The sequence below is a fragment of the Rhinopithecus roxellana genome, chromosome 19 (assembly GCF_007565055.1).
Source record: "Rhinopithecus roxellana isolate Shanxi Qingling chromosome 19, ASM756505v1, whole genome shotgun sequence".
Taxonomy (NCBI): domain Eukaryota; kingdom Metazoa; phylum Chordata; class Mammalia; order Primates; family Cercopithecidae; genus Rhinopithecus; species Rhinopithecus roxellana.
Window position 1 is genome coordinate 15,972,175 of NC_044567.1, and position 21,334 is coordinate 15,993,508.

The 21,334-nt window shown below is 38.8% G+C and overlaps 2 protein-coding genes across 3 annotated transcripts in view; one reads left to right on the forward strand and one right to left on the reverse strand.

The window, feature by feature from the left end:
* Positions 1-21,334, forward strand: part of LOC104658490 (keratin-associated protein 9-2-like) — a 335,619-nt gene that overhangs the window by 21,049 nt on the left and 293,236 nt on the right. The gene's annotated exons all lie outside the window — the stretch shown is intronic.
* KRT20 (keratin 20) lies at positions 9,182-18,146 on the reverse strand. The gene is given in 9 exon segments (XM_010388526.2): positions 9,182-9,476; positions 10,397-10,434; positions 11,127-11,347; positions 12,807-12,848; positions 12,850-12,933; positions 13,097-13,258; positions 13,611-13,767; positions 15,569-15,651; positions 17,757-18,146. Coding segments are annotated over 9 exon segments (1,275 nt in total). The 3' UTR covers positions 9,182-9,378.

A 21,334-nucleotide genomic window follows, 5' to 3' on the forward strand; every position in this document is an offset into this window, starting at 1 on the left:
GTGGAGTAGAGTCTACTTGTCATAAGGAATTTTTCTTCTCCAAATTAGTCAGTTGCCTGTATTCCCAGCACTGCCCAGCGTCTTGTACACAGCAGGAAGATAATGAACGATTGCTGAATGGATGCGCTAAATACTTCTTCCTAAACCTTATGCTTTTAAAATTCTTCTCTCATCTTTTCTGTTTGTTTCCTTTGGAAAATCCAATGTAAAGCATTTGTTTCCTTTGGAAAAACCAATCCAATGTAAAATCCGATCATGATCAAGCATTCCTTTTAGTGGAATACAGCTTCAGAAGCAGCTGTGAAATGCACAGGCAAAAGGTGGAGAATACATTTTCCAGATTGATACTAGAATTTTCCTTTTTTTTTTTTTTTGAGACGGAGTCCCGCTCTGTCACCCAGGCTGGAGTGCAGTGGCGCGATCTTGGCTCACTTGCAAGCTCCGCCTCCCGGGTTCACGCCATTCTCCTGCCTCAGCCTCCCGAGTAGCTGGACTACTGGCGCCCGCCACCACCGCCCGGGTCATTTTTTGTATTTTTAGTAGAGACGGGGTTTCACCGTGTTAGCCAGGATGGTCTCGATCTCCTGATCTCGTGATCTGCCCACCTCGGCCTCCTGAAGTGCTGGGATTACAGGCGTGAGCCACTGCACCCAGTCAGAATTTCCATTTTCAAGGATTTTAAAACCTTGGCATTAGGATGTTGCACGTTTCTTTTCCCTCTGATTCTTCAACTCCGAAAAGTACTATTTTTGAGTAGAGTTGTTTGTAGCAGAGTTTATAGTAGAGTTTATTATCGTTGTTTAAGCAGTTTTGCCTTGTCTGATTGCTCACTGCTCTACACTCAGCACTTATTATGTTTATTCCTTCAACAGATATTGCCTGTAATGGTTGCTCAATAAATGTGTTGACTGGTTGAATGGATTGTGTGAACACTTCAGGTTTTATTGCCGTTATCAATAAGGAGAAAGTGGAAACACAGTTTAAATTAAGAAGTGATTAAAACCCCAAGTTTAAGAGGCTAGTGAACCATTTCAGTTGACTGCTATGATGAAAAAGGATAAATTATACAATATAGAATAAATTAAATGTTATATTTTAAACTTTGCTCTGAAAACTTTGCAAAGCATGCTTCAAGGAATTGTATCCAGTATTTTTAATTTTTAAGACATAAAGTTCTTGTACTTTCTTGTTTGATGTATTATTTACCTTTGAAATTGATATGGCTTGTATATTGAACATGAAAACTAACGTGCTTGTAGGAAATGCATTAACTGAAAGAAGCCTGCTTTCAGAGAGAGTTGTAGATACCTGGAAACCACGTAGTACAATTCCAGGGTGATGGAATTCCCTTAGGAATTTAAATTGTGAGCATTTTGATTGGATAAGAAGGAAAAAGGATTTTTCTTTTACGTGTTTTCTTTGAGATGATGGCCCAAGTCTCTACATGTCTCATTGCAAAATAGTTCTATAGTTTTTTTTTTTTTAATATAGCCCTCTATGTATTTATTGCAGGAAATTTAGAAGATGCAGAAAACATAAAGAAGATGTACGTATATATGAGTATTTTATATATATTTTTTAACATAATTGATTCAATATAAGATTTTATAATCTGCTTTTCTCTTAAGATTATATAGTTATCTATCACTTGAATTTTAATAATTGGGTACAGAACATGGATTGTGGATTCTTGGAAATTCTTTATTGGATTCAAATTTCCAAAATCAGGTTGCTCTGTATTTGATGATAGGAAATAAAATTTCTGGGTGTAAATAACAGTTTTTTTGCAAAGATGTTTATACTGATTTCATTAATAAGGTATACACTGACTGTGTGTGCTATAGACATATATGTATTTTGACTAGAATGGATTTATTGAAATAAAATACATTAAAATCTTTGTAAAGATACAGTTCCTGCCTTGTGGGAAACAGGGCCTTCATTTCTCCATCAGTGACCTCTGTTTCCTTATATATGGCCACTAAAACTCCTTTTCAATTTGGTATATTTGGATTCTGTGTTTTATTTTATTCTAAGGAAAAGTTTTAAAAATATACAAGTATTCTAGATTTCTAAAATAAAATTGAATTCTTATTTGATTTAATAATACATAACTTTCATAAAAAGGAAGATTTTTATTTTTATTTACTTACCATTACTGGATTAAAAAAAAAATTCAACTCTTATTTTAGATTCAGGAGGTACATGTGCGGGTTCGTTACGTGTGTGTATTTCATGATGCTGAAGTTTGGGGTACAACTCATCTCATCACCCAGGCAGTAAGCATAGTACCCAACAGTTTGTTAACCTTTGCTCCCCACAGTAATTCCCAGTGTCTATTGTTGCCATTCTGTATGCCCATGAGTGCCTGATGTTTAACTCCCCAAAAGGAGGCTTTTAGAAAGCTTTCTATGCATTTTTAAGTGGAGATTGAATCTATCTGGTAAAGATTAATTTCTCAGCAAAATTATTGGATACCTGTGAGATCATTGAGATGTTACTTACTCAATACAAACAATTAACCCTAATAATTAGCAAATACTTGGCCATTGTTTAGGGTTTTTCCATAAGCGTATGCAGTACTTTTTGTTTCTCTTACTAAAACAATAACCTGATTTTTTTTTTGGACATTTCAATACCAGAGATAATATGTGAAGTAAGCCTGTAACTGTTACACAACTTGAATTATGTCAAAATGATGTGGTCTTTTTGAAAATTAAATCAAGTATTTCAACCAAGCCAACATGAAAGTATTCAAGTACTGGGTCTGCTGTTATGTCCATCTTCAATGTCTGGTCCATTTGCCCAGTGTCTTGGACGAAGTCAGCATTCAATATATGCTTCTTGATTTCTCTCTTGATAAATCAAACTGCTGGGTCATTAATGTGTGTTATGTATGAGGAAATTTTTCCAAAATTAAAAAGAGTGTATCAATATAAAGGCAAGCTACAAAGTATAATAATTTAAGTATTAGTGGTTTCACAATGTAGACACATTCAGATGTTACTCTTATTCTAATGTACACGTGCATGCACACACACATACCCAGAAACATGCACTCAGATGTCTTTGCTTGGTGCCAGTGTACAGGTGCTCCCTGCAGAGGGAATCTTCTGCAGCCCCTGCTGCTCCACCTTCTTTGGGAGCCCTTTCTCCTGAGAATGCTTCTTTCTCTAGCCTTTATCTCATTGGAGTTTGTCTCATAATGGCTAGCACTTGTTTTGCCTTATAGAGTACAGACTGACTCCTGAGGAATTCTAGACCTGTAGACTAGATTCCCTGTAGTTTACTGCTGCCTCCTGTCCACCTGCATATCCAGATGTTATCTCCTGGATTACAGCCTCCCCGAAGCTGAGGTTCTTCCATTGTGAAGAGTCCTGAGGCAGAACTAGCAGTGCCCACTGGGGATTAGGGGACAGATGCCAGTTTACTGCTGCCTCCTGTCCCCCTGCATATCCAGATATTATCTCCCTGATTACAGCCTCCCTGAAGCTGAGGTTTTTCCTTTGTGAAGAGTCCTGAGCTAGAACTAGCAGTACCCACTAGGGATTAGAGAATAGATGGGGCCACACCTGAAGCCCCTGGCAAACCTCCATAAGGAATACCTGGGATCAATTCTAGCAAATGGAAGGAATATTTTGACTTTTTGTGGGGGGGAAAAAAAACCAGCCACTTTCCCAGGGACACAAATGACGAACCCGTGGTGAAATCCAATTACAACTTCCTTTTATATTATTACATAAGAGACAAATGTGAAGGGACATATTTCTCCCCAACCTAAACTTGTCACAAAGAGCAAGCAAGTGGGATTTCTAAATAAAGGGGGTTTAAGCAAGAGATTTGCAGAAATCACACATTTGCTGTAGATACGGAAAGAATGTCGCAACCTAAGACAGTCTCAGCTTGAGAGAAGCCATGATCCATTTGTTTGATTTCTTGAGAGAATGAAAATCTGTTCAGTGGAAATGCCAGTGATTTTAGACCCATATGGAGGTTTTTACCAAGGATTCCTTATATCTATATTATAAGCATTTTGACTGAGCTTGTCTTTGTTTGAATTATCAGTTATTATGTACTTACTACTTTTCGGACACTGGGCCAGGTGAATTACAGACATTATTTTTTAACCTTCATGGTAACCTCTTAAGGTGGTACTGGTTTTATTTGTTTATTTGTTTGAGACAGGGTCTTGCTTGGTTGCCCTCCTTCAGGCTGGAGTGCAGTGGTGTGATCATAGCTCTCTGAAACCTTGAACTCCTGAGCTTAAGCAGTCCTCCTGCCTCAGCCTCCCAAGTAGCTGGGACTACAGGCAGTGCAGCACGACACTGGCTATTTTTTTTTTTTAATTTTGAATTTTTTGTAGAGATGGGGTCTTGTTATATTGCCCAAGCTGGTCTTGAACTTTAGGCCTCAAGTGATCCTTCTGCCTTGGCCTCCCAAAGCACTGGGATTACAGGCATAAGCCACCTCAAGCTGCCCAGCTTGAGATGGCACTTTTATCCCATTTTACAGATGAGCCATCTGAGAGTCCAGTTGTTAAGTGATTTATTTAAGCCCATGCAATTGGGAGGTGGCAGAGATAGGATTCGGGCTTGCAGTGCCTTCGATAGATACCACAACCTTGCTGCTGGCAGTGACAATCAAAAGGGCAGGGGATACTCTGATATCCCCTAGCTACGACACCTGACACCAGGCTTCTGCCCTGTACATCACCAGGATGCTCTTTTTTTTTTTCTTTTCTTTCAAGCTTCCTCTGTGAATTTTTTAGTGTATGGGCTGAGACCTAGAGAATGACTTTTCATGGCTTATAAGCAACAACATGACACATGAAATTCTGTAAACACACAGGCAAATGTGGTTTTCATTTTAGCTTTGACCTGTAGCCACATCTTCAGAGATCTTTTAAAGCACAAGTTAAACTTGCACTCCCCCCACAAGAACTTGACATTATAGTTGTTAACTATTGTTCAGTCCCAAGTGTCCCCCAAGACAGAGAGACTCCATTTTACTGCCATCGAAATGAAAACACAAGCAAAGGAAATGTGCCAAATTCAAAGTTGTACCTCAGTGATTTGATCACATAATATGAGAATAAGATTAAGTTGTATTTTTGAACTTGGAATTGATTTTGTGCTGAAAGGTATATACTTTCCAACTCTAATGCCTACAGTAAAATTTAAATAATATTACTCAATCTCTAAAAATTATGTTTATATATTATTTGTTTATGTTTCTATACATATTACATATTATCCTAGATTAAGCTTCTTAGGTAGGTGCTACGTCTATTTTTTAGCCTGAGTCCTAGCGTGGTGTTTGACTGGACTTTATCACTGCACTCCTAAAATGATTTCATTTGAAAGAAGTTAAGACTTAATGTGTTTGAATGTGTCATTTAAAATTCATTTCATTTGAAAATGACGGTGCCCTAATTGACTGGTATGCTTTGACCAAGATTTATTCTGAATTCGGTTATGAATGGGGAGGAACGTCAGCATCTGAAAAGAGAAATGTTTCTTCTTCAGTGACTTTCTTTTTTTTGAAGTGGGAGGCTAAATTAAATCATCAAGACTCTGCTTTAGAGGTTTTAGAAGTGAAAATAATGTTCTTTGACAGCACATTAATGTATAAGCCAGTGGGAATGTAAAAAAAAATAAACAATCTTGGGCTTGTTGGCAGAGTGATTACATAAGTTGAGGCAGAGAGGAAAATGATTATAGCCAGGGCAAACTGTTCAAAAGAATTATGTTTTCCATTTTTGTAGAGTTTAGGAAATGTTCAAAATAGAGAATATTAGGTATATGGTTTTTACACATCTTTAAATTTTTATTGAGTAAATCACACGCTCATCTTTTCATGTCAGGTTGGTTCGTGTCCTGGTCTTTGCAGGGTTTTCTACCTGAGTTTCTTCCCGTAAGATAGAACTGTCATTTTCTGCAAGTCGCTGATCCCTCGGTCTGTAACATCTTTCCCTTTGGATAACATTATAAAATCCTGTGAGTGACTGAGAGAATTTTGGGTTGCTTACATTTTATGTGTTGTACTTTTGAGATGAGGGTTAAACAAGGATCCTAAGGGGCATGAGTGAGACTGACTTCTGGGCTCCAGAGATCAATGGTTCTTGAAAGCAGGGGAGAATTTTGAAAGTGGTAGGAGACAGGAAGATGATAAAATAATACCGTGATGAGAGGAATCTTGGAAATGAGCTTAGGGGAGAGAAAACAGAGATGTTTGAAGGAGAATTCAAAAATAGAAATCACTACTAATGCTTTAAGTTGGAGTTGTTACTTGGGGGTCTAATCAGGTACCTGAGGCTGATCCTGATGCATATGGGTGAGAACAGAGTGTCTGAGGGGGTCACTGGCCATGTTTTGATTTTGTATCACTCCATGTCATTCTCCTTTTTAGACGATTCAGAACTCTGGGTAGAAATAATCTCCAGAGCTCAGATAAAATAGTGGTTTCTATCCTTACCTCAACTCTAGGGGCTCTCTCTGAGTTTGATAGCTTCACTTCTGCGCTGTCAATTTCATATAAAATGAAAAAATACATTGATGATAATTCTAATGTGTTTTGATAAAGACTTCTCTGGATTTGTACACCTGTCAGAAATAGGATTATGTCATTCTGGTCCTTAGCTCATATAAGAAATATAGATAGATACAAAGATTAATGCTTCACTTTCACACAGTAACTGCTGGCAGAACTGGAGGTAGAACTCCACCATCTGGTCCACATGTATGTAGCATTCACCCACTTCTTTGAAAGATTGCTTAGAAGAAACTAGAGATAGACCAAAGAAGCAAGAGGAAAAAAAATATCCTTTTTTCTGATCTAAAAATAACAATTCTACTTCTTTTAACAGGTAGTTAAAAGAGGACCATCCTAAATTAAGAACAACAACCCTACCTCTTTTAACACAGTGCCATCATTGCCATATGACAGTGGTCAGGCCTAATCAGTTACAAACCCATCTGCATAGGTTTCTTATTAATCAGATTCAGTCTGGTATTTGCAAGTCGAAGTTTCAGACCATTCTGGAATGTGACAGAGTAGGTGAAAAAGAATTCACTTTTAAATATTCTTAACATCTTTAAATGCAATTTACTAGCTGGCGTGACTTGGAAGAAAATTAAGAAAAAAATGAGTGAAACCTCTTTGGAAAAGAAGGCAGTGAAAATAGGTGGAAACACCTTTTCTGACAAAAGTTGTGCTGAATCAAGTCATGTGTGATTTTAACCAGCAAAGCTGGACATTTGCCACAATTGGCTGTTGTGTCTGCCTGATGAAAATGACAATTAGAAAACAACAAAATAACTGTGGATAGGCAAGTGCCTATTTCAACTGTGAAACATGTATTGCTTTGTTATGTAATTAGTTGCTTAAGAGGGTGTCATGGTTTTAGAGAAACAGCCCTGAGGTTCCGTCTCGTTCTACTACTTGCTAACTGCATGACTTTGGGAAAGTCTTTATCTCATGTCTTCGTATGAGTCCTCATTTATCCTCGTATGTAAAACGGGGATAATATAATAAGGTTGAACCTTATTACATATGCTATATAATAGCATATAAAATTGCTATTTCTGAAAGTCAGAAATTAGCATATATTGGAAAGCTTCTAAAAAAATCTTTATTCTTTCAATTCAAAATAATGAATCAACTGCCTGATGCGTGTTAAATATTATATTAAATCTTAGGAATTCAAAGTGGTACCGTCCACATCCTCAAAAATTCCCAACTCTTAGAAATTATCATATATTGTCAGGTTCATATGATTCAACCTAATAGCTTCTACCTCACAGGATTATTGTGAAAATTAAATGAGAAATGCATGAAATGTTTGGCACACAGGCTCATAGTAAGTGCTCAATAAATGGTGGATATTATTATTCTTAAATGAATCATGTAAGTATTTTCTATATAATAATAATCTATATAATAATCAAACTCACTCCCACTTATTTACAACTTCTGTATCAAGTTTTAAGTCCAATCTGTTTACTACAATACAATGATTTAGCGCACATTGATTTTTCCCATACACATGCATATGCAATGATTGCTCACTAAAATGCACAAAGGGTGAGGTTACAATGTGTATTTTTCTTTTTTTTGGATTTGGCTTCTTTCACTTAGCATATTTTCAAAGTTCATCTCTGTTATAGCATGTGTTGGTACTTCATTCCTTTTTATTGACGAATGAGATTCTATTGTGTGGATATATTACATTTTGTTTATCCATTCATCAGTTGATGGACATTTGAGGTGTTTTGCTTTGGGACTCTCATGAGTAATGCTGCTATGAACATTTGTGTATAAAAGGGCATATCGTATGATCCCATTTATATGAAATGTCCAGAGTAGGCAAATCCATAGAGACAGGAAGTAGATTAGTGGTTGTTAGGGGCTGGGAGTAAGGGAAATGGGGGATGACTACTAATAGGTGCAAGATTTCCTTTTGGGGTGATGAAATGTTCTAAAATTAGGTAGTGGTGATGGTTGCAAAACATTATAAGCATACCGAAGACCACTGAATTGTACACATTGTAAGGGTGAATTTCATGGTGTGTGAATTATGTCTCAATAAAGCTGTTATTTAAAAAAATTTCATTAAAAATATATGTTCACCATATATAAGAAAAGAGAGCACCTGATAGTATATGCAGCTTACTATCAAAAGGAAACACATTTTCCCTTGAGAAGGGTTTCGGTAATGTCTTTAATCTATTTCCATTTTAAGTATAGTGTACTTCACTCTTATTCTGCTCCTCATTTGTGATTGAATTTGACTCTCAAATTATTCAAAGAGCTGTGTAGACTTTTAAAAGGCAGTAGAAACAATAGGAAAAAGCAGAGATAGCTCAAAGGTTGTAGAGTTGTACTGATACTGAAAAATCAACGAGATTAACCAAGAAATTGGCTCAATAAGAAACCAGGGACTCCCAAAGGGGGTTTTACAATTCAGAAACAGGAAAAAATTAGAAAGCGGTTTATTTGCAATTTGCATGGATTCCTCTACTTTGTGAGGTTTAGTATAATTGAAATGGATTGTAATTTTCAGGAACATTACCTACAAATTGATATTAGGTGGTCTATAGCTTGTAATTGATGTGCTTCATGATAAAGATGGCAGTAATGATGTTTTAAATATTCTAGTGCTCATTGGATTTCATTTTTGCAGGCAATTTGCAGCTCCTCTGAGTAAAATATTTATATTCAATTACAGAGTCTGATAAATAGGATTTCCCCCACCCCACCCCTTCTAATCACTGCAAAGTATTAATAGTGCTTTCTTATGGCCTATTTCTTGCAGGGAGCAGATAAGATTATAGCCACATTTCTTTCAAAACCTCAGCAGCATCTCCTTCTGGTAGCCATTTAGATATTTTCTTCCACCTCTTTGACTTCAGATGACACGACCTTGCCGTCCACTACTTCTTGCACGACTGTCTTAATCTTCCTGGTTTTCTTTATATCTGAATTCATATTAAACATTAAATGTTAATTCAGGCACATGACTCTACTGATTTAGAATATTCACCTTTAAACTATTATTCTTTTTACTTATTTCCTTCTTTTAGAAAAATATGTTAAACCTATCCTCTTTCTCAAAAAATCTTAAGTCCATTTTATAAATAGATACAGAAAATGTGCTTCTCCCCAAATTTACAAATATCACACTCTTATACATTCAAGAAATAAATGATCTTGAATTGAAGTGGAATTCAGATTTTGTCTTGTTTTTCCTTTTCAGGATCTCAGATGTCTCAAGGTAGCAATAGCACAGGCCAAGAAAATCACCCCGTTCTGAGGAGTGTGCCCAAGTTCCCACATGGAGGGTTTCTTTATGCCATGTACAAGATTTTTAGAATCCCTGGTGTCATATCTACTCTCTTGAGAATTGGCCTTTGCTATGGTTTGAATGTGTTCCCTAGAGTTCATGTGTGGAAAACTTAATCCCCAATGTAACAGTGTTGGGAGGTGGGGCCTAGTAAGAGGTGATTAGATGATGAGGGCTCTGCCCTCATGGATGGATTAATGTGGTTACCATGGGAATGGGTTAGTTATTGTGAGAGTGGGCTAGTTATAAAAGCAAGATCAGCCTTCTCTTTCTCTCTGGCTCTCATGCACACTCTTTTGCACTTCTACTTTCTGCCATGGGATGACACAGCAAGAAGGCCCTCACCAGATGTTGGCACCTTGATATTGGACTTTCTGGCTTCCAGAACTGTGAGCCAAGTAAACTTCTATTGTTTGTAAATTATTCGGTCTCAGGTATTCCATTACAGGAGCAGAAAACAGACTGAAACAGCCTTACTTTACTTTTTATCCATGGGAGATAGGTATTGGAAAGCAGCTGAGTGTCATAGAAAATGTGCAAAAATTTAGAACTTACCTCTCTCTTCCAGGGTGCTTAACTGATATTCTGTAGTTCTGTTTTTTTTTTTTTTTTTTAATGAAAAGAAGAAAAAAGAAACAGAAAAAAGGATTATTACTGTTTTGAAAATGAAATGCACTCTTGTCTTTTATATTTCAAAGTCCAAGTGAATGTGTTTTAATGCTTTCATGTATCTTTCCCTTTTACATTGCTTGTTATTGCAAACTTGAAAAATACATAGCTTTAAAACTGACCAGTTTAATATAAGCTAAGATGTTCCTCTAATTAAAATAACAAAATTACAATGGAAATTTAAATCTTGTGTTCTCTTGTTGATATTCTTAGGTATGGTATCTGTAGACAGTTGCTGCTGCCACACTGATGATTCTGGCTCCCGTGGACCTCAGCAACTTATTGTCTAATTCATGAGCTCTCAATTAGAATTTCCAAAAGGCTATTATGCCTTCAATTATATATTAATGATGAAAATTAATATCAGCATAATCTATCATTTGGAGAATTATCTTCTAACTCAGTCCTATCACATGATCTCAAGGCTGTACTTGATATTTTGGGCGTGTGTCTACTTTTTGGTATATTTTCGTTTTGTTGGTGGTGGTGAGGTGCGTGTGAGTATAATTACTTCTGTCCTAGGGATTGCATTGGTGCTGGGTAATGAGTGACAGGGACATTAAAATAGAAGTGCATACAGACATTGACACCTATTCCTTGATTCTAAGAGCCTTACCTTACGTCTTCTCCTTCCAGAAGGCGGCGGTAAGTAGCAATTTCCTGCTCAAGCCGAGTCTTTATGTCAAGAAGGATATGGTATTCATTGTTCTGGCGTTCCATGTCACTCCGAATCTGCATCAGTTGGGCCTCCAGAGAGCTCAACAGCGACTGGAGGTTGGCTAACTGGCTGCTGTAACGGGCTTTGGTCTCCTCTAGGGTGTGCTCCAAAGACTCTTTCTATGAGCACAAGAAAAATAGGGCATTTCTTATCTAAGGACTTGATTCAAGAGATGGGTCAATTTTAATTTATTTTGGGAAGGGTCTCTGCAGTTCATCACTGTGGGCATGGTGTGTATTTCTAGCTCCATATCCCACTCTTCCCAACTAGGCAACCTCAGCCAGCCAGCTAGGATCATTAGCTCTCAGGGTTTTTCTTTGCTTGTAGCTTTGCACCCACTGTTCTCTCAGTGCAGCACATTGTAGAATTGTTCTCAATATTTCCTTCCCCACCATGTGAAGATGTTACGCCTCTCACTCCTTCATCAGACCTGGCCATGTGATCTGTGGCATTTCTCAATTGCAGGGTTAGATTCCTTTAATCCATTGACACGTGGCTGGGTCATGTGACTCTCTTTGGTTAATGAAATGCCGGTCAAACTGACAAATGCCTTTTTTTTTTCTTTTTTCTTTTTTTCTTTTTTTTTTTGAGATGGAGTCTTGCTCTGTCCCCCAGGCTGGAGTGCAGTAGTGTGATCTCGGCTCACTGCAACCTCTGCCTCCTGGGATCGAGCGATTCTCCTGCCTCAGCCTCCAGTAGCTGTGATTATAGGCACACGCCATCATGCCCAGCTTATGTTTGTATCTTTAGTAGAGATGGAGTTTCACCATATTGGCCAGGCTGGTCTTGAACTCCTGACCTCAAGTGATCCTCCTGCCTTGGCCTACCAAAGGACAAATGCTTTTTCTAAGGAGAAGCTTTAAGAGCTATCAAGTGGCCCAACCATTGCTCTTTTCTTTCTGCCAGAACACTGGCTTGTCCTAGGTAGGGCCTACCCCTTTAGCCTTGCCCTTGGAAAGGAAATGTCATAATGGATGTAGTATTGTGGCTGCAGGCCACTGTGGTTTGAGGGATTCTGGGTACCACAGCATAATTTGTCATGGGCTGGCTGGTTTGCTTGACCTGGAATGTCTCTGGTTCATTCTCCAGCTTAAAATTGTATCTTAAATTTTAAGATCTGGTATAATGGACACATACAGGGGAATAGCAGACACAGGGGCCTAACAAAGGCTGGAGGGTAGGAGGAGCAAGAGGATCAGGAAAAATAACAAATGGGTATTAGGCTTAATACCTGAGTGATGAAATAACCTGTACAACAGACTCCCATGACATAAGTTTAACTATATCATAAATCTGCATATTACCCCTGAACTTAAAAGTTATAAAAATATCTGGTTTAAATGCCACTTTCCCTGTGAAATCTTCCAGATTTACTGTTTCCTCTGCATTCATGCAGTACATTGCCCTTTCCTCGATTTCTCTCTGTCCTTTGATTATAATCAGTTGTTCGGCCTCTTTCCCTGCCAGCTCTGCAAGGGGAAGGGTTATTTCTTGTAGGTCTTTGCATTTCTAAGTTCCTAACAGAGGACTTTGGTAAACACATACTGGATTGAGAAAGAGAAGTTAGATGTGCTTTACCATGCTGAGATGGGACTGGAGGTCTATCTCGAGGCTCTGGGAAGGTGCGTCTCAGCTCTGTTAGTTCAACCTCAGTTCCTTTTAATTCTTCAGTGTTCACTGTGACCTGTTGCTGCAGAACTGCAGTCTATAAAGTGCCAAGAGTAAAAAACAAATAGTTGAGGGATGGAAATAAGAAAGAAAAGACAGAAAGAGAAAGAAAGAATGAACAAATGAAGAAGAAACTGAGTTATCTCTTTCTGGAGGAAAGCTTCTACACATTTGCTCACACTTTACAATTGTGCGGTTACCTGTCTCTCAAACTGTTCTTTGGCCTCTTGAAGATTCTTCTGGGCCATGACTTCATACTTCTGCCTCATTTCATTCATGATGGCACCAAGGTTCAGGCCTGGAGCAGCATCAACCTCCACATTGACAGTGTTGCCCAGATGCTTGTATAGACCATCGACTTCCTATGAAAGTGAAAATTCTGATTGATTTTAGTCTGAAGCACATTCTCAGATAAGGTTGGGCAGAAAAGACATAAGAAGTCTCATGACCTCTTTCATTGGCAATGAGTAAAAAAGAAATAAAATAATAACTTGTGTTGGGCTTATTGTGGTCCAGGTACTGCTCTAGGTCATTTAACCTACAACAACATTATGAAAAGAAGGCAGGGCTTGTATCACTATTGCCATCATCATCATCTCTGTCATTACCACCACCAACTCTTCCCCCTTCTCCTGTTTCTCCTGCTCCTCCTATTATTATTATTATATAGAACCATTCCATCGTTTCCAATGCCACTTCTGAATATTTTCTCACCTCCTGATGCTCTTTTTTGAGGAGAGCTAGGTCTTTATTCAGTTCTTGAATTTGAATCTCCAAATCTGTTTTATGTAGGGTTAGGTCTTCAAAGACCTTATTCAGGCCTTGGAAATCAGCTTCCACTGTTAGGCGTATTCCCCTCTCGGTCTCATACCTGGGAATTAATTAGTATACAGAGATAACTGGTCCGTCTGAAGCCATTATAAGAGAGAGACTCTAATATAATGAGATAGGTTTTTAAATGTGGCTTATGAGGAGATCAATTTCAATACTTTATAATGTCTGCCTTTATACATTCATGAAATGTACATAAGAACCTAGGAATCAGACAATTTGCTCAATAATATAATCTCTATAATTTGGAGTGACTGGAAAAAGGCAATCTGAAATAATTTTGAGCACTTCTAAATTCTAGAATTTATCTTACAAGAAATTAAATTGTGTTAATTATTGTGTTGGCAAAGGGTTCTCATTATTAATATTAAATACTTTTACTTAATGAATGTACATGATCAATTTATTTTTATAACTTTATGAACTGAGGCATCCAAAGTGACTTATCTCAAACAGCTCTACATCCTCCTCTTCAATCTTACATACTCTCTCTGTCTCTCTCACTATATATATATGTGTGTGTGTGTGTGTGTGTGTGTATTTGAGACAGGGTACCACTCTGTCACCCAGGCTGGAATACAGTGGTGCGATCATGGTTCCCTGCAGCCTCAACCTCCTGGGCTCAAGCAATCCTCTCACCTCAGCCTCCCAAGTAGCTGGGACCACAGGTGTATGCCACCACGCCCAGCTACTTTTTTGGTATTTTTGTGTAGAGACGTGGTTTCGCCATGTTGCCCAAGCTGTTCTCAAACTCCAGGACTCAAGCAAACCGCCTGTCTCAGCCTCTCAAAGTGCTGGATTATAGGCATTAGCTACCATGCCCTGCCCAATTTCCTAAAATATCCAGCTTTAAAAAGTGACAATGCAATGGGACACTCAGTGCTAGGTAAAATTGGAACTAATGCACTTTTACTGCTTTAATCTTTGGATTTGATTTCCTATTTCCTTCTAGTTAATCTCTTGGAGCATTAAAAGGCTACTCTTCTAACCACAAAGGGCTTTTTGGTGTTAATGCATTGTACAAATTCAGGATGAAGACGCCCTAGTGTGGAAGCTGTTTGTAAGGAACAGCTCTGGTCACATGTGCTGTGATGACTACCGAGAAAGTGAACACAATTTTTTCTTCTCTTTTCTTTTTGAGACAAGGTCTCACTCTGTCACCCAGGCTGGAGGGCAATGTCACGATCTCGGCTCACTGAAACCTCCGCCTCCCAGGTTCAAGTGATTCTCCTGCCTCAGCCTCCCAAGTAGCTGGGATTACAGATATGTGCCACCACACCCGGTTAATTATTATAGATTGGTCCTGATTCTTTGGTTGGCCAGACCATCCTGTAAAACACTGGCAAACCAGAAATCATCAAGAGTCACCCCTGGAACTTGGGTCATACACTTGCAGGTACTTGAACGAACATGGAGAATTACTTGGAGAATCACCAAGGGTAGACATAAGACTCTCTTTAGATAACAGAAAGGCACTTAGGGAGAAGGAGAACTGTAAATTGCTTTCTTATTACTCCAAAGGGCAGAATTAGGTTTAGTGGGTTAAAAGGTAGATACCAGCTACTAAAAAAAAAAAAAAAAATTAGCAACCAATAATAACAAAGAGAATAGTAGTTACTGGAGGTGTTCAGTTACATGCCAAGGGATCAAGAGAGAGAAGGTCATCCCTGAGTGCTGGGCTAACTTCTAACACGTAGCTTCCAATCTCCTTTAGGCTTCAGGATTCTGGAAACATTGAACCATGGTTCCTTTACCAACAATGATATGGAAAGCTGATTATCTGGAAGGACTACTAAAGGAATTCTTTTTCAGAAACTTTTGCCACGTATTAGGGAACCTACTTCAGTCTGAAGTCCTCAGCAGCCAGTTTAGCATTATCAATTTGCAGGACACATCGAGCATTTTGGAGTTGAGCATCCTTAATCTGGAAAATACATGAGAAAGAAAGAAATTTTGTTTTTTAAAAATTTATTTATTTATTTATTTAGACAGAATCTTGCTCTGTTGCCCCGGCTAGAGTGCAATGGTGCGACCTTGGCTTACTGTAACCTCTGCCTCCCAGGTTCAAGCGATTCTCCTGCCTCAGCCTCCCGAGTACCTGGGGTTACAAGCATCCGCCACCATGCCCGGCTAATTTTTGCATTTTTAGTAGAGATGGGGTTTTGTCATGTTGGCCAGGCTGGTCTTGAACTCCTGACCTCAGGTGATCCACCCACCTCGGCCTCCCAAAATGCTGAGATTACAGGCGTGAGCCACTGCGCCCCGCCAAGAATGACATTTTCAATTGGATAGGTGTTTACAAGGATTTAGTTTATCTCCAGCTGCAGTGACTATTATGTCAAAAATGATGTTTATTTCAGGCATTTCTACAAGAAAATATAGAAAAAATAATGACATGGGTGTTTAACATAATAGAGTCATAAAATGCAACCCTAGATTCCCCAGGGTTTGGTCTACTTTCTTTTGATTTTACAGAAGGAGAATTTAACTCAACTTGAGTCATCAGACCTTATTGAGTGCCTCGCCTTTGATGTTTCGGCTTAGAACCTTTCTTTTAGCCCCTCTGGTCTGGTGAGCTCCCATTCCTCCCTCATGTCTCAGGTTCGACAACATTGCTTCAAAGGAGCCTTCACAGATGCTCTCAAAACTGAACTGTGCTCTCATTATCCCTCTGTGTGCTGGTCCCTCTGTCCATCCCTGTTTCCTCATAAATCACACTGTGTCCCCCATACTATTCCTCCGTGCCTAGCATGGTGCCTAGCACCTAGTTAGTGCCATTCAGTATTGGCTGAATGAAAGAACATGATGCATAAAAGAACTAAATGCATGATGGATGCATATAGATGAAAAATCTACTTGCAGAAGATGTTGCAATGATATTTCTATTTCAGTGGATCCAGTTTTGGAGAGGGCTGCTCCCTATGGTTGAGACTGTCTAGCTCAATGGGACGGATGGCCTGTGTCTGTGTATTTGAGATGAGCCAAAGTAGAGTCAGAAACATGAGACAGGTGTGGTTCGAACATTTTTAGTGAGAGCCTCAGAAGGATGAACTTTATTCCGGAAGGGCAATTTAAATACCATTGCTTCACACACCTATAGTTTCTAAAATTCCAAAGCAACTTCCCATAGAGTCCGATTCAAATTGCCCTGATGTTTAGCACAACTCAAGAAAAATAGACTTGCTGGTAAGTAAATGGGCTTTACTCTAAAGGGGTATGAATCTTAACACAGAAATGACAGTGAACACTTTTCTTGATTAGATAGGAACTTTAATTCCAAGCAAGTGCTCTGTGTCATATATGACATTTTCAATTAGGAGCAAAGTCTTCTGCTTTTATTCCATGCAACTGATAAAATACAGAGCTCCACCCTTTTTTCTGATGACATAGGAGGAGGTTGTGATATGATTGCAATAAACATGAATTGGGGGCAATAGAACATTTTATTACTGTAGAAGTAGTTTCTGAACTGCTTGATGCTGATGGTCATATTATTAAACAGGGCACTTAAAAATCCAGGCATCATTAAGACCCATATTCCTGCCACACTGTTTCCACCCAGAATCACTTTGTTATTTAAATCTGCAGTACAGTATTCTAATAGTCATATTATAATATTTACTTAAATAAAAGGAGAAAAGTCTTTGAATTGACTGGGGTTTCAAAACTTGAGGATTAGATGAAAGACTAAGAGAGATTTATCACATAATTAATTTTTAGCTCTTTTCAGAAAGATTGCTCACTATACATTTAGCCCTGATGTGGTAAGCTGTGACAAAGATTTATTTTATTCCGGAGGATAAAATATTCATATTTTGTATATAATTATATTAAACATTAAAAATAGCATGATTTAAGGTCATCCTATTATACAGTCTAAAGGTAGATGAAAGAATTTTTATAGATGTAACATTTTAGCCTAATTTGCTTTACAACGTCCATTTGGACCTACCTAACATAGATAACCTCTTGATTTAACTTTCAGCTAAACACAGACTAGGAAACAGAAACACAGGCGTCATCTCTCACCTGATTTCGCAGCTCTTCAATTTGTTTGTAATATGCGCTGTAGTCACGACCAGCCCTCGGGGCGTTGGTTTCGTACCACTGCTTGATCTGCACTTCAAGTTTGGAGTTGGACTGCTCCAGGGTCCGCACCTTTTCTAGGTAGCTCGCTAGACGGTCATTTAGGTTCTGCATGGCCATTTTCTCATTGCCAACAAACAGGTCCCCGCCGCCGGTGAGGTCGCTCCCGTAGTTCACCGTGTGTCTGGAGTTGGAGATGCGGATGCCTCGGCCTCCAGCACCCCCATAAACGCTGGGTGTCATCCCGAGGCGCTGCATGCCCACTGTACTGACTACAGAGGGCTGCAAGGAGTTGCTGAGGCTTCTGTGGAAGCTTCTGCGACTGAAATCCATTGGGTATTCCAGGAGGGAGCACCTGTAGCTTCAGGATGGTTGGGGCAGAGTGTGTCTCATGGAGGGTGTTGAGCTAGCCTTTTATGAAGTCCACAGGCAAGAAACTCCTCCTCTGCTGACATGTCACTAGGATTGGCACCACAGTCCACCTTGCCTTGCTTCCACGCCCCCCGCTTTGTATAACAATATGTTAATATGTTTAACTCAATTCCAGAAAATAGCACTAGAGGCATTTATTGGAGGCTTCCAACTTTTTTTTTTTTTTTTTTTTTTAATTAAACAGATAACAAAAGGAAACAGGAAGGTGTGTTCTTTTAGCCCATGCACCTGCCTTGGCAGATTTTTTTCATCCTAACATACACATAAAGAATATTTATAATCCTCATGTATAATTTAGGCATGTAAAAAGGCAGATGTGCCTACATAACTGAAAGTCACAATGGAGATAAAGGACAATGGTTTATTTGTATTGAGGAGTTGCTCTTCAGAACCTCTTTTTCATGGCTTTTAAGTTTATTCTGTTTTGGACATCTTATTTTATAAGACTATTAAAATATTTTGTACAAACACAAAACCTCGAATCCCTAAACCAGGAATGAAACCATTGTACATTTGGAGATGTAGTTTGGGGATATGAATTAAATGAATTTAGCTGAGTGATGGACTAGATGATTTGGGAGGTTATTTTCTTTCTATTTCTAATGTTCTATGACTAAATAATGCATTTTAGGTTTCCAGTCACTGCCTGGCTTCAAGTCCTGTTACCAAGACACTTAGAATAAATCGCACAGTGCTTTGCACCTGGCATGGTACCAGGATGGGTCTCCTCTTTTGTATAAGGCCAGCTTAACACCCACCATGAGACAGACTCTACCCCATCCATCCGGAAGCTACTTACAGGTGCTCCTTCTAGAATCCCCAGTGGATTTTAATTGCAGAAGCTTCCACGGAAGCCTGATCTTCCTTGTATATCCCCACAATCACAGCATGAGTGGCTGTATGTATAGGAAGTGGGGCAGGCGGGGCCTTGGGACTACACTCAGCATCCAGGGTTGGGCTGGAGGCAGCTGCTTGCGTGTGGACCTCCAGACACATGGGCGTGATCTCACCGGTGGGAATCTGATTGTAAGCACCCAATAAATGCCTGAGTCACTTACTTCCCTTCATTCAAACCCCCTGGCTGAGAATTCACACCTCCCATGAAGCAAGTAAATCACTTCCTTAATCAAGTTAAGTAGAAGAGATTGGAAAAGTCACTAAAAACATCTAATTAATTGTCATCCTTATACTTTAATGGAATTGAGCTTTGTATATAATTAAAGCAAGCAAGCAAGTAAATGCAAAAATAAAAAATTGGAATTTACTTGTCTTATTTTAGAGGCTTATTTGTTGTTGCTGTTGTTCTGAAAGCCAGTCACTTAAAAAATTTTTTTTTGAGCTTTTAGAAACCAGTGGCTTTTTTACTTTTGAGTTTAAATTTTTTTACACACAACTTTCTTCTAAAATAAGGTCAGATCACATTATTTCTCTTATGAACAATATACTTGAAAATAATACATTGTGTTTGATTTTATCTCAGTTATATCACAGAAATAAAAATTGAGATAAAATGGGATCTACTTTATGTGTTTTATGATATATGTGTGGACAGCTCTTACATTTTTATCCATTCATGTATTCATCAGCCAATACTGAGTACTCACCACCAGTAACTGGACTGGTAGCAAGAAGACCTTGCTAACTTATTAGAGTTATAAATTACTTTGTTAATGATGTCACAACTAAACTCTGTAGCAGAGAAGAACTTTTTATAAACACATGAACTATGTTCTTTACACATATATTCAAAGATGAATTGCTTTTTGTGTTGATTAATGGGGTAGGAGGAGGTTGTTAGATTAAAGTCATTGGAAAATTATACTATTTAAATTACACAAGTTTTATAGTAAGTTGGTCTCAGCCAAGAGTTTCATATGCTAACACATGATCAAGGTGTGTAGAAGCATTATTTATTTATTTATTTATTTTTGAGACGGAGTCTCTATCTGTCACCCAGGCTGGAGTGCAGTGGCTGTGATCTCGGCTCACTGCAAGCTCCGCCTCCTGGGTTTATGCCATTCTCCTGCCTCAGCCTCCAGAGTAGCTGGGATTACAGGTGCCCACCACCACGCCCAGCTAATTTTTTTGTATTTTCAGTAGAGATGGGGTTTCACCATGTTAGCCAGGATGGTCTCGATCTCTTGACCTTGTGATCTGCCCACCTTGGCCTCCCAAAGTGCTGGGATTACAGGCGTAAGCCACCGTGCCTGGCCAGAAGCATTATTAAATCAATAGTTAGCTTTATAATTAGAAAAGAACATAAGTGTGGTTGTTAAACAGGATGATATTTGTTCTCTTTTGTAGGACAATTCTTCCTTATGGCTGGACCTAGTTATGTTTATATCAAAGAGTTAAAAATCCCATTTTTAATTGTTTTCAATTTTATTTTTATTTTGTGACAGGGTCTCACTGTGTTACCCAGGCTGGAATGCCGTGACACAATCACAGCTCACTGCAGCCTTGACCTCCCAGGCTCAAGTGATCCTCCTGCTTCAGCCTCCCAAGTAGCTGGGACTATAGGCATGCACACCATGCCTAGATAATTTTTATTTTTATTTTATTTTTATTATTTTTTGACAGAAATGGGATTCTACTATGTTGCCCAGGCTGGACTCAAACTCCTGAGTTCAAGTGATTCTCCCACCCCACCCTCCCAAAATGATGAGATTACAGGTGTGAGCCCGTGTGTCCAGCCAATTTTTTTGAGACAGAGTCTGGCTCTGTCACCAGGCTGGAGTGCAGTGGCGCAATCTCGGCTCACTGCAAGCTCCGCCTTCTGGGTTCACTCAATTCCCCTGCCTCAGCCTCCCGAGTAACTGGGATTACAGGAGGGCACCATCACGCTCAGCTGATTTTTGTATTTTTAGTAGAGACAGGGTTTCACCATGTTGGCCACCCTGGTCTTGATCTCTTGACCTCATAATCTGCCTGCCCACCTCAGCCTCCCAAAGTGCTGGCATTACAGGTGTGAGCCACTGCACCGGCCCAGCCAATTTTTTTTTTTTTTTTTTTTTGAGAAATAACTGTCTATTTCTTATTCCAGAAATCTTTGGCTAGTTTTGATAAGTTTTTGAGGTTTTAAATTTAAA